At 41.6% G+C, this 17159-nt stretch overlaps 1 protein-coding gene across 1 annotated transcript in view; it reads left to right on the forward strand.

Annotated features, from left to right (window-relative positions):
- The window catches only part of ESRP1 (epithelial splicing regulatory protein 1), a 30865-nt gene extending 14080 nt beyond the window's left edge, over nucleotides 1-16785 (forward strand). The window contains exons 10-14 of the mRNA XM_035546468.1: nucleotides 1293-1594; nucleotides 3174-3392; nucleotides 5207-5405; nucleotides 7270-7438; nucleotides 16695-16785. Coding sequence (XP_035402361.1) covers nucleotides 1293-1594; nucleotides 3174-3392; nucleotides 5207-5405; nucleotides 7270-7438; nucleotides 16695-16785 — 980 coding nt within the window. The remainder of the gene's footprint in view (nucleotides 1-1292; nucleotides 1595-3173; nucleotides 3393-5206; nucleotides 5406-7269; nucleotides 7439-16694) is intronic.
- The last annotated feature ends 374 nt before the right edge of the window (nucleotides 16786-17159 follow it).

The following is a 17159-nucleotide window of genomic DNA, read 5'->3' on the forward strand; positions in this document are numbered from 1 at the left end:
GAGGGTTTGTTCCATCATTATCTGCAACTAACTTGGGGTTCTAAACGGCTCCTCTTGGATGCGGTCTTTCATTTTTCTTTCCATGATCGAGTAGGTAACTGGTGGGTGATAATTAGGTAGTCTGCTGGCAGTCCAAGCTGTTCCATGACTTCTGTCCACCTTTGTTTCTTCCACACCCTTACCATTTTCAAGCAGCCTATTAAATAAGGATTTGATCAGACAAGGTGATCTCACTTATGAATTTTGTTCATAAGGTAATCCTCCCTAAATGAGGGGACCTAAATGTTATTGATTGGAAAAACTGCTCAGGTTGTTTTTCTCTGCAAAACAATGCTGTTGCTGTGGAGACTTGCACATAAAAGCAAACAGATATCACAGTGTAAATAACAAGGGATTTATGGAACTGATTTTTCTTCAAATGAAATCTTCGATTCTGACTAAAGGGGAAATTTAGATGAAATACTTTATTTTAAGGGGACTATTCCCAAACCTTGAATTGAAAGACCGCAAAACTTGTTCTACTAATCTTCCCACAGACTACCACTCTTCCTTTATGACTGCAAGCATACAGAATTTGAGTTAAGATCCAATAAGTTGTTATGTACTTACAATACTGGCTTAAAATCCTTCTTGGTTCCTAACATAAATTTGTTCTGGGGGTTGTAGATGACTAACTGTATGTCTAAAGTTAAGGTTTTGGAGTGGGAGAGGCTATTAGGTTGTTGAATAGATGGCTAACTGATAGGTTTGGTAATAGTTGCACCATTCAAAGTAAAAACACTGCTTGTTAACGCTGGAAAAATTGTAGGTCTGACGCTACCAGACTTGTTTTGTATATCAGCTTAGCAAAATAAGCTAGCTGTAAGTGAAAGGACTGTTCTAAGGTGCAAAATTGGTTAGCAGGTAGATCTGGGTAGGGTAGTGTAGGCTTATAACTATGAGCATAATGGTCTTCTAAAGATGCTGGAAGTAGAATTGTCAGACTTTGACAGTTTCCTCAGGATAGGATGAAATTCCTGAGCTGTCTTCAACATGCCCTTCTAGCTTTCTTTCTGAGCATAATGGTCTGGGAACTTGATTGCTATATATTGTGGATTCAAAGCATGCCAAAAGTATAAGTTAAAAAGGTGAGGTGAACAGTAGTGGAGGCAGTACTCACACAGAAAGGATTCTGCTCAGAAATGGTCTTAAAATGGTCTTAGGAGGGGGAGGAGAAGTTAGCTATGCCAAACTTGCTCGGGGTTTTATGTGGCTGCCTAAATTTGAGTGCTTCCGTACTTCTTTTGCTAAAGGCACTTCCAACGAGGTTGCACAGTTCTTATCGAAAGAAAACCAAGTGATTGTCAGGATGCGAGGCCTTCCTTTCAATGTGACAACGGAAGAAGTGCTGACGTTCTTTGGCCAGCACTGCCCTGTAACAGGAGGGAAGGAGGGAGTTCTATTTGTCACATACCCTGACAGCCGGCCAACGGGGGATGCCTTTGTGTTGTTTGCTTGCGAGGAATATGCGCAGAATGCACTGAAAAAGCATAAGGACTTGCTGGGAAAAAGGTACATTGAACTCTTCAGGAGCACTGCAGCAGAAGTTCAGCAGGTGGGTGGAAAGCTTGCAAACGTGCCTCTTGCAGTCCAGGTTCCTGTATTGGCATTAAGTAGTGTCAGCAAGTACTGCTTGGCCATAACTGAAAGTTTTTCTTCTTTTGAAAAGAAAAACTTTTCTTCTTCTTTCTTCTTTTTTTTTTTTTGACAACTGTTGCTGGAAAGAGTACTGTCCAAACTTCTGTAAGGTTTTGCTCCCTCTGCATGTAGGATCTTAAGGAATGTGGATGTTCTTAATCACACACGCACATGCAAAATATGCATACATAAGTGTGTATAAAAGAATCTTTGAATTTTTTTGTCTTCTGATATTCTTGCAAACAGTAGTTATAGATAATAACAGTATCTGTAGTGTAAAGCAGTAGACCCACATACATTTTCTGTGAATTCCACTGAATTCACTGACTAGCTCTATTCAAGAGGAGTGCTAGCAACAAATCTGATCTAAAATGCATCCTTAGTCACTGACACAGAAAACAGAGCCTTTTGATCTAGCTGGCTTCTTCAGAGCAGTGTATCAGAAGAGCCTTACAAAGTGCCTCTAATGATAGTTGTCGGCCATCTTCTGACAGCACTGGCTACCTAGCAGAGGGTGGCAAAACTTAGCGGAACTGGGCTTGAGAAGTAAGCCCTCTTGCATGAGCATGGCTTGATAGAGCGTTGATTGCAGGTACGTTGTCAAGGGAATGAAGTAGGACTGAGAGGACTGTGTATCTGTGTCTCCAAAGACCTGTAGAGCTTGGGCTGATGTCACTAACTTCTACACATGATTCTAAAACGTCCTGTCCATGATGCAAGTTGTGGCCTACCATAGCCATTTCACTGTAACCAAGCAACAGCACAGCTCTTTCCCTCAAATATGCAGAGATTTCGGTGCCTCATTTGAAGGGTGACAGTGAGTGAGAAAACATAGCTGCAACTTGCTACTCTTGTGTTTTCATCAAGTGATCCCGTAATTTCTTTGTTTAGCAAAAACATCTGACGCCTGTGTAATTTAATATTGATATTGTTCAGAGGTGGTTAAAGGAAAGTGATTAAAAAGCTGGTAAACTCTTGACTGGGTGGGGTTTTTACTGTTAAGACTACCAAAATCTCAGAGCATGACTGCCTTATTTCTAATACTGTGACTCAGTGACACCACCCATGTTACATGATGTACTATTGCATGTCAAGGCTGTTTGGTAGTGAAGTATGTTTCTAGTTCATAGACTCTCCTAATACTTAGTAGAAGAGATATTTTTTTCAGTAGAAATGGCCCCATGACTATACAGACAGTAGGATATTTTCATGATAAAATGCTGTAGAAATACAGGTTTCACGTTTTAGATCTTCTGAGAGTTGCATTATGGTTCAAGTGACTTTTTTTTTTGAAAAATATATCAACTTATTTTGGAGAATTTAAAGACTTTCTGCAAAGTGTCTGAATTCTAAGCATTGCTGCTGTGGTTTAAGCCCAGAAACTATCTCACTGTTTGTTTCTTAAATGCTGCCCAGACTGAAAATAATGTAACACCAATCCTATGAATTGAAAAATAAGTAAGGAAGCTTTCTGTAACTCCTTCTGTTTTGCACAGGTGCTGAACAGGTACTCTTCCACGCCTCTCATTCCTCTCCCAACGCCTCCTATTCTTCCAGTATTACCTCAGCAGTTCGTGCCTCCCACTAATGTCAGAGACCGCATACGTTTGCGTGGCCTCCCCTATGCTGCCACTATTGAGGATATCCTGGAGTTCTTGGGGGAGTTTTCGACAGATATTCGGACCCATGGCGTCCACATGGTACTGAATCACCAGGTTGGTAGGCGCCACGTTGCTGGGCACTCTGTGCCAACTGCATGTGTGTTACAGGCTCCTCCTGATGATATCATCACCAGTAGGGAAGCACCTTTGGGGCTGACACTAATGACATGAATTGGCCTCCAGCGTTCCTCTAAAAATGTACTGATAATAGATGGGCTTACTGGAACCACGCTATAACAGCTGCTGCATCTGCTGTAGAGTGGTCTCTGCCGCTGGGAGCCACGTACCTAAAGCTAAGCCACAACCTCTAGAGGTGTTCCTATAGCACCAGCTGTGATCCTGCACTGCTTGAACTGAAGAGTCCTGCTCAACAGCTTTAATAATTCCTCTTATGTGAGGCATATCTTCAAAACAAAAGTGCGGTCATCATTAACTCACAAAGGAGCGTTTTGCCCCTGCTTTGCTGAACGATACGCCTCAGGCGTATTTGAGGCCATATGACTGCAGCCTTTTTGAGATGGAGGGATTTCCTGTGGCACAAGTCTAAATCTACAGCTGAAGTTTCAAGTCTCCTGAACTGTGGTGCTACTTTCCTTGAATGGCTATGGCTAAGCATGTGGATTAGTGGCTCACTGACATGTGTGGATAGTTTCATCTTTGCCATTGTTTCCTGGAGGTAGTTTCTGCCAAAACCTTTTTAGACAAAGGCACATGTTGTGACCTCCTTGTTTATCTGCATAGTTTTGTGACTTTAAGGGGAGGAGAAGGCAGCTCCTCATTCTCTGTGGAGATGATTTGAGTGGCTCTGCTGATTACTGTGGTGTAAAAATGTTTTCTCTAAAACTGTTCTGAGTGATGCTAAGCCTATGTTGCAGCTGCAAACTAGTTCCTTTTTCCAGAGTAAAGCTGCTGTGCTTGAGGAACATGGGAAGAGAGAAGGGACTAGAGTTTCTGCAGCACCTCTCTAAAGATTTCTGTGTCTGTGAGGACCTGACCTAGCCATAGCCGAGCCAGGGCTGAAAAACGATGAGGAATGTGCAGGTCTGGGAGAGACAAATAAAACGATGCAGATGCTAAAGCACAAGTAATGGTTTACGCTAGCGTCAGCCCTTGTCAGCAGTAATGAAAGAACCCGGAGGAAGCGTGTGTGTGTCGTCCTGAGAGCTATCAGCCATCCCTGCCCAAAGCTGTCACCCTTCTTTTAGGTACTGCTTTGCCCAGCTATTTGATTTTTATCTCTTTGAATATTCTCACTACTCCCACCATTCCTGTTTCCAACCCTCTAATCATAAACAAGTGTGTAAAGGATGGTGCTATGGTTTTCTTCCCTCAGAAACTAGAAGAACTGGCCCAGAACTTAACTTAGAGCTGGTTTCAGATCTCTACCTCCAGTTTTGGCTATTTCAAGCCAACAGCTTTATGTGGCTAAAGTGACTCTTCCTAGTTCTGTATCCCACCCACTTACAGCTGTATACAAGGATCTAATTTTTCCTCCTTGCACGCTCACACCAAACCTATCTACATGATTAGCCTTCAGCTAGTGACATTTTAAAATATTCCAGCCCATATTGGCATTAACAAAATAAAAAGGCCTTTGACTGTATTTCTTTTCTCAGTTAAGTTAGCACAAGTTGGAAGGATGCCCATAAGATGCAACAGGTAGACTATGACTCCCCAGCAATAGTGGGGAAACTTCAGGGGGAGTTTAAGCATGCTGATAGTTGCAAGAGTCTGTAGGGATGACTGGCTGCACTTTACTTTGGAGATAAATATTTTTATGGCTGAAGATTGTTTTTAACAGCACAAGTCATTATTGTGCTGCTACTTTGTGGGAGCTCCAGAAACACTTTTGTTTGTCTTGTTTGTAGGGACGTCCGTCGGGAGATGCTTTTATTCAGATGAAATCTGCAGACCGAGCTTTTCTGGCTGCACAGAAGTGTCACAAGAAGACTATGAAGGACAGATACATTGAAGTCTTTCAATGTTCTGCTGAGGAGATGAACTTTGTATTAATGGGGGGCACTTTAAATCGAAATGGCTTGTCCCCACCACCATGTAAGTTACCATGTAAGTTTTGCATGGGTTTTGCCAATACTCTACGCTGTGTGCGGGTAGGTGTTGGAGCTGCTTTCTTGACTCTGATTCTGGTTCTGGGAAAGGAGTCTCAGATGGGGGCGGTAAAATAAGGCCTTTTCATGATAAATCAGCAGCTTGAAGTCATTATTTTTCCCTTTGGTTGTGAATTATTATGACTGAAATACTACTTTCAAATTCCTCTTGCTTTTCCAGTGGCAAACTTCCCCTCCCCTTCTTGAAACTGAACTTGGCCAGGGTGAGCCATGACTCTGAAAAGTAACTTGACTGCCTAAGGCTTAAAGAGCAGTTTCCCATTTAAACTGATTTGTATGTACACTTTTCATCATGGTGAACGTGTCAAATAAGTCCTTCCGCTTTCACTCCCCAAACTTAATTCATGAAACCATTGGAAATGCTCTCCTTTGGAACTTATCCTCAAACGGTCTACCTGTTGAACCACTACTGGCTGAACTCTTCCTTTTTGTTGTTTGTGCAAAACCGAATCGCCTCTGCGGGAGTAAAATACACATCCCTTTGGCCTCAGAACTGCAGAAACTGTATTTCATGTGCAATAATGCTCCTCAGAGCTGTTAGGATGAGCATGGACTTCTAGACAAATGTCTGGGGAAGATGCTTTAAGAGCTTAAGGGCTAACTTAGTAAACATGCACGCTTGTAGAAATCTGAGCCTATGGGAAAAATAATACTTTGCTTCCAAGATAATAAATGGGAAGGCAGTAGGGTAGGAGCTTTCTCTCTCTCTGCACATGTATTATTGTTTACGGTGGCATTTCTAAGAAACATTCTCTAAACCCTACTCAGAGCTCCCAATCTGACAGTGAATTTCTTGGGTGTGGTTCCTGCTGAGCTGTGAGTAGACCTTCAGCTAATCTTTAGGAGCTAAGCTTTCCAGTTGACTAGCACTTCTTGCAATGCAAGATTCATCCAAGCAGGGATCTGCAGTATGTGGTCCTACGTGTGACGTATCCCAGACAGGAGCTTCTGAGAGCTCCTAGGACAGGTTCTTGAGTAGAAGTCCCAAAGTTTGGGATTTCTTAGGTGGCAGTGTTTCTATTTGTAAATACAAATGCAAATGATTTATTCCTCAGATAAGCCCTTCCTCCTCTGTCGCTGCCCCATCCCACAATGCAGTGAGATGCTGACTGTTGCTTTAAAGTAAGCTTCTGTGTCATTTATTCAGGGCTATTTAAAACTTTCATATGTTCACTGTTACGGTACTAGAGAAGAAAAGTGGGAAGGAAAGGAAAGGGAAAGGAGGCAGTTTAACTCTGTTTCATCAAGAGGTGAGGCCTTATGAGGCCCTCACAGCTAAGTGCAGTGTGTTGTGTGTTGTTTTTGTTTTTTTTGAAACTGAATGTTAATGTGAGAAGCTGCGAAGTTTTTGCCCACTCTGCTCTTGGTCAGTTGAACACAGCAGTTTGGGGGATAGGGAGTATCAAGATGGAAAGGCGTCCTCTGCCCTGCAGAAAGTTAGGCAGATCTCAGGCACTGAAGTTTCCTTTAATGGAGAAGTATCTTAACGCATGAGCCTAGACAAGAAATAATATTGTCCGCATCAGAAAGAGACCCTGTTCCCAGAGTAAGTGGTGGTTACTGACTTTTGTGTTACTGACCTTTGCTTTTGACTGGGGGGTAGAAGGACACACTTTAGTCTTGCAGTCAGGCCCATAGCAGTGCCCCAGCTTTATTTTCTGTGATGAGCGAGCAAATTAGAAGCTTTTGAGAGCTCCTTACTTACCGCAGAGCTGTTCAGCTAATGGAGTTCATATATACGTATATACACATACATGCTGGGATTTCGAAGGTCTTAATCTATTTTCCATTTGTCCCCTTAGGCCTTTCACCCCCTTCCTACTCCTTTCCGGCTCCTGCTGCAGTTGTGCCAACAGAAGCTGCTCTGTACCAGCCCTCCATGCTCCTGAACCCACGAACACTCCAGCCCTCCACGGCGTACTACCCTGCTGGGGCTCAGCTCTTCATGAACTACACAGCGTACTACCCCAGGTAAAGCAGAAGAGAAAACCAAGCAGGAACAAAGAAGTCTTCTTGCAGCAAATGCACAAAGCTCACAAAAGAACATTGTCTGTCATGCTAAAGGCTTGCGCTGCAAAGAACAGCTTGTTCAGTATCTTGTTCAGGGAAACAATTTCAGGATATCTAGGGATTTCCCAAGTTTTAGACTATTTCAGGTAGTGATGATTACTTTTTTTAAACAAGTCGCACGGTTACAGTGGGAATTTTGTGGTTTTGTTTTTCTCTCACATGCCTCTACAACTCGTTAGTTTGCATTGTTGTGCCCTTGGTAGGAATTGATTATGGACACTCCTACCTGGGTCCACAAAGAAACCCTTGGCCCCCTTTCAGAAGGGGTGGATTGGGGTCTTGCCCTTATAACGGTTCCTGAAAGCCTGCCTCTTTGTTTTTGTAATAAAGTAACATTTGACCTTTATGGTGAAAATTCTGTTGTTTACTTATTTATGAAAATACTGCATTGAAACATATGTGCATTGAATGCATATGTGAAACATGTGCCTTGAAGCATACGTTCTCCCTGACCTCATGAACACCTCTTGTGAAAGGCTTTTGGCTCTTCTGCACATACTACCTGTCTTCTGCAGAACAAAGACTCTTGGTACCTCTTGTTCTCTGCAGTCATGAGGCCTTGGAAAGAGCCATGTTCCCTATAAGCCATAAACTGCTCCTCATCTGTCAGGGAACCTGAGGAAAGAACCCCAAGTTTTCAATCAGGTTCAGGCAAGAGCTTTTTATCTCTGGAGAAGGGTCCAAATAGCTACTTATGGAGTTGTTGAGCAGTATGGACTCTGTAGCACCTGTAAGATAACCAAAGTTTTCTAACTACTCAAATTAAACTAAACCAGTATGTCTGTGAGCTGCCTGTTTTTTCATTAAAATGTGTTTTTCACTCAAAGTTAATTTCTATAATGCTTTCATGTGTCTTATGGTTATGACATGTTACCAAACTCAGCCTCTTTAATGTAAGATCAAAAAAAAAATAAAATTCCAGAACTTGCACTGGCAATATAAAACAAGTTTCTCAATAATAGCTCTTACATCATGAGAACACAGTACCATTAATAGTTTGGTGTGACTGTGGCATATTAGGTGTCTTAATCTGCAGTGGCTAGTCTATAATTATTTTAAGCATCGAGCCTGACAGAGACCTCACTGAATGGGATCCCACACGAATCCCATCAATGTCTGCTTGAGCTGTGGACATATGTTGGTTACAGACTGATCAGTCCCAGGTCAAAATATCCTTTTTGTATGCCTATCTAACTGACAGCAATTGTTCCCTAAGAACAGTACAGAATTATGTAGCAATTCTTATAGCAATTACAAGTACCTGTGTTTGGTTTTTTAATGGTAAAATTTCTGGAGTAAACTTGGCTTCTTTCCATTTTATGACATCTGTTTGCTATTTGGATATTGCTTTTCTGTCCAATGTAAATGTTTGATCTACAGACAATTTCTACGTGACTCCAATAGACATGGTGATCTCTTGTAGCTGATATTTTGTTAGAGAAATGAGTTCTATTTTATCATGCAAGTTCCCATGCTTTGTAAAGGATGCAATGAGCAATTGGGTCCCTTTCACATAACAATCAGAACTTTTAAGTGGAGTTTTCTGGTTCTGAAGTTTAATTCAAAAAATGTTAAATGTGCAGTAGGAAAGAGCAGGGTACCCTCTGTACTCAGTCGTGCATTTAAATGCACATACGTGGAAAAGCAAAACTGACCTGGTGGCTAATGATCAGACAATGGCTCATAAATCTATCTAGTGAATATTTATGGCAATAAGGAAAGTTTCTCTGACCTGCTGCCAAAATGTTCTACAGCCCATGTTTTGCAAGGTCGGGTTGCTTTAGAATAGCCAGTTCCTTTTTTTTTTTTTTTTTACACAGTAATTAACCTAGGTGGCAGGGTTGGGGGAAGGATTGTTTTGGTTTTCTTGTGTCTACCAGAAACCCTTTCTTTATATAACTTTTCTTAATACTCTTCTAGCTTTGGTGATGAAATATGAGGACATAATAGCATAGAAGGCATCCATTTCTTTAAGATAGCTTTAGTAAACTACCAATGAAAAGGAGGGAGAGCAAGTTATTCGAGATCTGTCAGTCTTTGATATCTCTGTTCAGCTTGTAATTATTATCTGGCAACGTGTTCTGACAGCAAATCAGTGGTCTCTATCTCTGCCTAGTCCCAGGCTTTTGAGAAAAAGAACAATAGGATTCATGGGAGGGAGGGGTTTCTTTCCTTACCTAATCCTGGATAAATAGGTGCACTAGTTGTCATGTGCATGTATGTTGAAAGTAATGAATAGCTGCATTACTTGGCAACTGCTAACAGGTACTATGGAAACATTAGCATACACAAACTTGAGAGTTACTGCTATAGGGTTTATAGCTTTAAAATAAACTTAATTTAGTGTATTTGCTCAGTTCTAATGCCATTTTGATCAGTTCTGAGCAATGCTTTTAAAACCTCAAGTTTCTGACAAAATCCTGAATGGTAGGAACACATTTAAACATTTTTCTTCAATATTTTGAAGAGTGAAATGGAAGGAGGAGGCTTGTGTTCAGTGAGTAGTGTGCTGGTGGGACTTGATGCCAAAAAATGACATGGAAGCTGAAAACTGATGTGGGTTCAAACAGACCGAACAAACTCAAGAGCAGGAAATTCATTGTCAGCTAGTGAATACGCAGAAACCACATCTGGCTCAGGAAGTCCTTGAACCCAAAATAACTGGAAGAATGTTTTTACGCTTGGTGTCGTACGGTAAACGATAGTGTTATTGAACTAAGTTGGGAAGGAAAACTTGTTTGTTAGCATCTTCGGAGTACTGTTTGTCTTGAGAGATCAGTTCTGCTTGTGAACGTGGGTCTCTTCCAAAGAGTGTGGTTTTATTCCACTGTGCTGGTCTAATGGTGGCTAAGTTTGGGTTAAGAAGTCATTTCCCTGTTATCAATCTATGTACAGCTCTGTTCATTGCAGTAATTTGAGTTTGGCTCTTTATGTGGTAGATAAAAAAAAAAAAAAAAGATTCTGGCACTTCCTGCGTGAGGAAATCCAGGGTAATATGTTAGCATTATCACCTGTAAGCTTCCACCTCCTTCTGCTATGGATTACTTTTATCTATACAGTAATCAACTTGTGAAAGTATTTCTCTGTATGCATATTGTGTGTATATGTATTAATGTTACATATATGCATACGTACATAAAAAATGTGTGTATATTAAAGACCAAGGTGGGGGGGAACTCATAATTTGTAATGGATCCTCACTTTTTCCTCCATAACAACCACCATGGAGAACAACTGAGGCTTTTTTGTAACCTTGGCCATTGCTTAGATCCATGTTAGAGCACAACTACCAACCAGTTTACACTAGCAAATCTAGGAAGTTGGAACAAGTGGGCCAGATCGGGAGTACTATCAGTCAGAGCTGCTGCCGGTAGCTTTGTTTGCATCTCTCTCTGGCTAACCAGGATCACTTGACAGAACTAGGTTAGATAACAACCATATGTATATTTGGCTTTGGAGAGCTGTCACAGATGGAGAGCAGTAGTAGCCAGAAACAAAACATCGGCTTAATTGTGCTGATAGTAATACTCCAGACCATGGCTCTTACACTGCAGTACTTTTACTTTTTTTTTTTTAATAAGCATGTCAGGTTGGATTGCAGCTGTAGGGAATGGGCTAGCTGAGGATAAAAGCCTGGTCAGTTGCCGAAATGGAGCTCACATGTTTGGATCATGTGGCAGAATCTGGGACTCTTCATTAACTACCCTTGCTCATGGCAAGTCTGTCTCCACAATGGATTTGTCAAAATATCCTGCAGAAGCTGAGCTTTCCAGTTAGTGGCACAATCTTAGCACTGGAAGGATTGCTTCTGGGGACACCTTGATGATTCACTTCTGAAACCAAAGGTAGCTTGTCAAGCATTGGATCAGCAGGGGTGCCTTTCTCTACTTTGGAGAGAGAGTGCATTAGCAGGGAAGATAAATCGTTGCACACCTTCATAGGTTGTCATTATCCCTTCACTTATAGGCTTTAATTAGTCAAACTGTCTTAATATCTGAAAAGTATCAGAATGGTAATATCTTGATATGAAATTACCTGTTGATCAAGGTAACAACATTAGTGTTTTTTATTAAGTTTGTTCTTAAAATACCTTTTTTCATAGTTCATAACACTAAAAAAAAAAAAAAAAACAAAACCTGCTGCTGATAATGTCCAAGACCTACTTATCCCACCAAACCAACCACCACCATGGATGTCAATGGAGGGTCTTAGAAATCCAAGTTCCTTTTGTTCACTTAGTGTACTGAAATTAGTTGATGTTCAGCCAGAAGGTGACGCTAAGAACTGCTGACTTTTCCTCTGCTATCTAATAACTCATGTGGATTAGTATGAGCGATTAGTTGATACTATCTAGCTTGCGCAAACATTGTACAGAGATCAGTTTGGGGGTCGTTCTTGCTTTTGCGTATTTACAGCACCGTTGAGCAGTAGGGAGAGTATCCTGTTGTGCCTCGAGGCGTGCGTGTCATACATGCAGACGTGTTTTCTTAAACTTCACTTGTGATGACAAAGGGATCTCCGGCAATTCAGGGTGCAAAGATACGTTACTAGATGCTTTTCTTTACTCAGCAGCAGCCACCTTACACCAGGGAGTAAAGTCCCAGCACTGCTCAGGGCAAACTAATGCAGTTTCAGTGGCAGCCAACACTTCTGGTGTTCCTTTTGCTTGCTGTTGTCGTGCTACTGCTGCCTTGTACGGATGGGATGCCGCACGCAGCGGGCAGGCTGGTTAAGTGTGCCTTGAGCAGGTTAGCTGCTTAAATGTGGGGATGGCATCTGTACCCAAGGAGCTTTTGGTGTTCCCAGAGGTTGAGGTGGGTTGATCTTGGAGTAAGGCTCCTTAAAGTTGAAAACTTTGTTCTCAAACTTTGTTCTCAGCAGGCCTCTTTAAACTTTGTGATATTTGTGCATGATTAAATGAGTCATGGGGTTCTCAATGTTTCTATTTGATGAACGGATGACCTTATGATTTAGCACTCTTTACCTTTGCTATTTGTCAAGTTACATGGGCTTTCTTTAAATATGGATAAACATTCCAGTCTTATAAAATGAATTATTCTGGTTATGTAAATACTTTTGCTAATAGCATGCCTTGTTAGTTTTTGAGAACAAAGTACCAGGTTAAAACTTTCAACTCTGGTAATTACACCGTAAAATTTACTAGTTTTGCCTCTCTCAAACTTTGTGTGAACCACTTCTAAAAAGGCTTTATACTGAAGTTTCATTTCCTCCTGCGTTTGGGCTGCTTTCCAGTAATGAACATTATGGGCATTATGCCGCAAGTCCGTGTATACGTGCGCGTTATACCCACGATCTGTGCCAGCCCAAGGAGTAGCTGAAAATCCCTGTTGGTCTCTGAAAAATATTTCCTGTTTATAGGGAACTGGGGTGATCCATCACATTTCCTCAAGGTTTTCTGACGGCTGCTTGGTATTGTGCAGTTTACACTTCAGGTACAACTGAAGATGAAGAAAGTGAATAAAAAAACAGATGAGTTCTCCAAGTTGTTTTTCACTGTCCACTTCCCTTTCTTGTCTTTCCCAGGACTTTATCTAGCAGTGTTCCTCTGTGTAGTACGGTGAGGGATATGCAGTAAGGCTAACCTGTAATACAGGCCCTGGCCTACAGCACATAAATTAATGTGAGCTGTCAGTCAGTAGTCTGATGAAAGGATATCTTCAGTATCTGTTGTCACAGAGCAGAAAATAGCTAACGCTTAACAAACCAAAACCTTTTTCAGGACTACAGAGAACAAAGCTAAGGGAAAAACAGAAGAAGATCTCCGAGGAGGGAGCTGAAAGCTGTAGATGGTGTCTATGCATGTACCTGTTCCCGAGAGCAAGTAGTGCTGGGCATGTCTGTGGTTCTCTCAACTGACCTGCCAAATACTTGGCAGAGACCTGAGAAGTTGCTTGGTTATGTATGCTGACTGCTCCCAACTCTCACCTACTTTTAATATAAATCACAGCTTACTTCTGGATATTAGTATTTATTAAACAACTGCATAGTGTGTGTGTGTAGCTATTAGGAAATCAAATGAGAGACAGTGATCCTCGATGTTTCTTAAGATTTTAGTGATGAATGTTTGGAATCCCTTGGGGCATACAAATGTTGTCTGAATGCCAGTATCAACATGTGAGGACTTGTTCTTGCATCCAAAACTGATTTCTAAAGCTTAATTGTGATTTATTTTGAGAGTCTTTGGAGAGTACCACAATCTCAGAAATATTGATTTGGAAAAAATCCAGTCTGGCTGTCGATTAGACCCAAGAAGGATCAACTCGTAAGGAAAAAAGGCTGCATTGGGAAATGCTTCATCACATTTGATTTCAAGGACTATATTGATATGAAAAGAGCTGAGATCTTGCGCTGCAACATAATATAGTGGTATGCAGCTTTAAGAATGACTGTAGAAATCCTCTCTGACCCAATGTAAAACATGCCAGTATTTGTTCTTGGTTTGTTTAACTAGAGAACGTAGGCTAGAATAGCTATTTATTTTGGACACTTCTCATTAAGTGTCCCCATCTGCTGCTTTTCCATCTTGAAGAAGGACCGCTCTAGGTCTTTTGCTGCTGTTCCTCTTGGAAGATGTCACCCTTCAATTTGGGGGAACACTGAAATGGCTGGGGGCAGCTCATGTTGTCTTCTATCAGGAATTAGAGGTGGTAGCGCCCTTAGCCTAACGTGGTGCAGAAGCTGTTCACCTCCAAGCTGGTGTTACAAATTAGCAAGTGCTCAGAGTGTCTTGGTGTAAAGCCAACAGGGATAGCCTGGATAGCTGGAGCTTTAAAAGGATGTCTGACTTCTGCTATAACAGATAAGGACCCTGAAAAAATAATACAATAAATAATAAGGGGGTTGGAAGGGGGAAGGCTTTCGTGGCTTGGTCCCCCAGCAAGAGTAAGGGAGGCAAGGGAATTTGTGTTCAGCACCAATCCTTTCCTAAGGCAAGGGTTGTAGCTTTGCTTTGGGGAGGAAGGTTAGATTGCCCGAACTGTGTCTTGTTGTGGGTCTGATTTTTGGTGGTGTTTCATGTTGATTTTTGTTGCTTTTTAGTTTGCTTCACTGTACAGGGGAAAAAAAATACTCTGCCTTGCCTCTTCTAAATTAGTTAACAGCAGAAAGTTGCATCGTGGTCGGTTTTGTTGTTGGGTTCTTTGATTTTCCTCACCAAGAGTTGACTCTGTTGCAAAGAAAACTGGGAAATGTCTCTTGCATTGCTTTTCACATGTGTTTAGAAGTTATAGTGCTGGTTTTGTAAGGATTCTAGAAGAATTTAAACTATTCTACCTAAACTTTTCTCTTATGATGTTCTGTTCTTTTATATCAGATGCACAAATTAGCCTTTTTTTTTTGGCCGGGCAGCTGAAGGAGTATGTATGAAGACATACCAGAGGATTAATGTTAATTATGTTTTTCACAAAGCAATTGCAAATAGTCTGGGGGGAGCATCTTGCTCAAAGAATCAGAGTAAAATGTATATTTTAAGTGTCATACATACATGTGTCTAGCAGGAACCGTAAACGTGAATGGATTACCTGCCATTTTAGCAAAAAGACAATATTTGCTGGAACTGTCAAATAAAAATAAAACAAGGGTCTGTTACCTAGTTCCACTCCTGTGAAAATTTGAATAAAGCTGGAAGACCTGACAAAGAATAACAAAGCTTCTACTGTCTATAAACTATTAGTGTTTTGGATCTTAGAGAAGTGTATTTTTATTAATCATGAATAAATTATATTTAATATCTTGGCATTAATATTTCTTTAAAGCAAGACAAGCATCTTCCTTTGTGGCAGTAATCTTCAACCTATAGCAGTTACCAATGACCACTAAAGATGATGTGCCTGAAGAGTCCGTGAAATACAAGTAAACAAAAAACAATACTGCCTTGCTGGCATTGCCAGCAGTCATAGAGTGCTCCTTCATTGGAGGTATTTGGCAGGCATTTAGTGGAGAGCGCTGGCCTGGAGCTCCCATCAAACAACGGATGGGTACGTACGTCTGCTGTGGGTTCATCTCATTACTGTTTAAATTCACCTAAAGCTGTGGTCACGTACAGCATGTTGTGGTACGAAGCTCCAAAGCTGGTGCACTGGGGTCATAAGGTGTCCACTGGATCTTGTGTTTGAGAAGCTGTGCAGTACATAAAAATACTAGAACAGTCAATATACTTACTAGAGATTAGTAGGATTATTAGTACTATGGAAAAGGCACACAGGGAACCATTAGTGCTAAGTCTTGTTTTGTGACAAATTTTTGTGATGATGCTACTCTGCAGTACAAAATCTTAACTTCCCATGGCTGTCTTTCTGACAACAGGCTCCTAAGTGATGCAGGTGATTGTGAATGTCGTCTTCTGGCATTAGTCTAACTCTGCTACCTCATGGAATGAAGAATTATTCATGAAAAAGCAGGCCTCCTAGACATGGACAGCTATTTACTGTTGAAGTAGTGTTAGACCTTACTTGCATTTGCTTAGTGAAACCCCTTGAAGGCCTTTGTCTGAAGGGAAATCATGAACATCTGTACATTGTGTCCAGGAATGGTTCTTCTTGCTTGGAGTTGCTTTTTGTCACCTGCTGTGACTGAGCTATCCCCTCCAGTACTGTGCCGAAGATGACCTAGGGATTTGCAGATAGTGAGAACTGGGGAAGACAAAGCAGTGATGAGAACGTGTCTGTAGGCAAATGTACCTACTGAAGGTGCAGAGGAACTGCAGAGGTGAGCTTCAATTTACACAGTCAACATAGGCTAACAGAGTAGGACTTCTTCCTAACCTTTCCCATGCTACAGAAGACCTGTGGGGAAGGTGACTGTGCAGGAGCTACGTTTTCCCCCCTGCTCTCCAGGAATGCTGTCATGAGACCAGTCAGCCGTGGCTGCCAGAGCCTGGAGCTGGTGGTCTTCAACAAGATCCTAAGTGTACCCGTGCGTTCTCCTATTAGAGGAAGCTGCTTATCCTAGCGCAGTTTCTGTTGATGAATGACTCTTGATACCATGGTGATGGAGGATTACAGATGTCTGATTATGTAGCCTGAACTTTGATATCTGCCCAGTGCTTTAATAAAGGTTCAAGTAGCACAGCCAGCTGCTGGCTCTCTCCTGTACTAGTCTGGCTTCTGATTGCTTGTGTCTTAACTTGTGTTTGTAGTATGCAGCAGAGGATGGACTTGTACATGCAAATGATGCGGCCAGGACAGTGTCCAAAGAATGGATTTGCATTTAAAGGTCCCAGCAGTTAGAATTCCTTAGAGAAGGTAAGGATAACAAACCCCAGGAGATGGGTCAGGGGGTATCGTAAGTGCTTGCTTCAGATAAGCACCATGTTCAGCATCACTTTTCATTTGCTGCCCAGGGAACATGGCTACTCTTTGCTATGTCCAGAATGTTGTACTGATTTGTAAGACCTTGGCTATTAAAGCCACCACTGAACAGATTTTGATTGCTCCAGTCTTGTTGTGGGCTGCTGCTTTGTGTACTTCCCAGGGCTCCAAACTCATGCTGCTTCAAGCTTTCAAACTTGGACTGAGAGCCTCCAGAAACATTCAGAGACAGCTCTGAGGAGCAAAGTGTGGAGATGTTACTCTGCTAGCAATACACTGAGGCTTTTAGAAGC

Source organism: Cygnus atratus, chromosome 2, assembly GCF_013377495.2.
Source record: "Cygnus atratus isolate AKBS03 ecotype Queensland, Australia chromosome 2, CAtr_DNAZoo_HiC_assembly, whole genome shotgun sequence".
In the NCBI taxonomy this organism is placed as follows: Eukaryota; Metazoa; Chordata; class Aves; order Anseriformes; family Anatidae; genus Cygnus; species Cygnus atratus.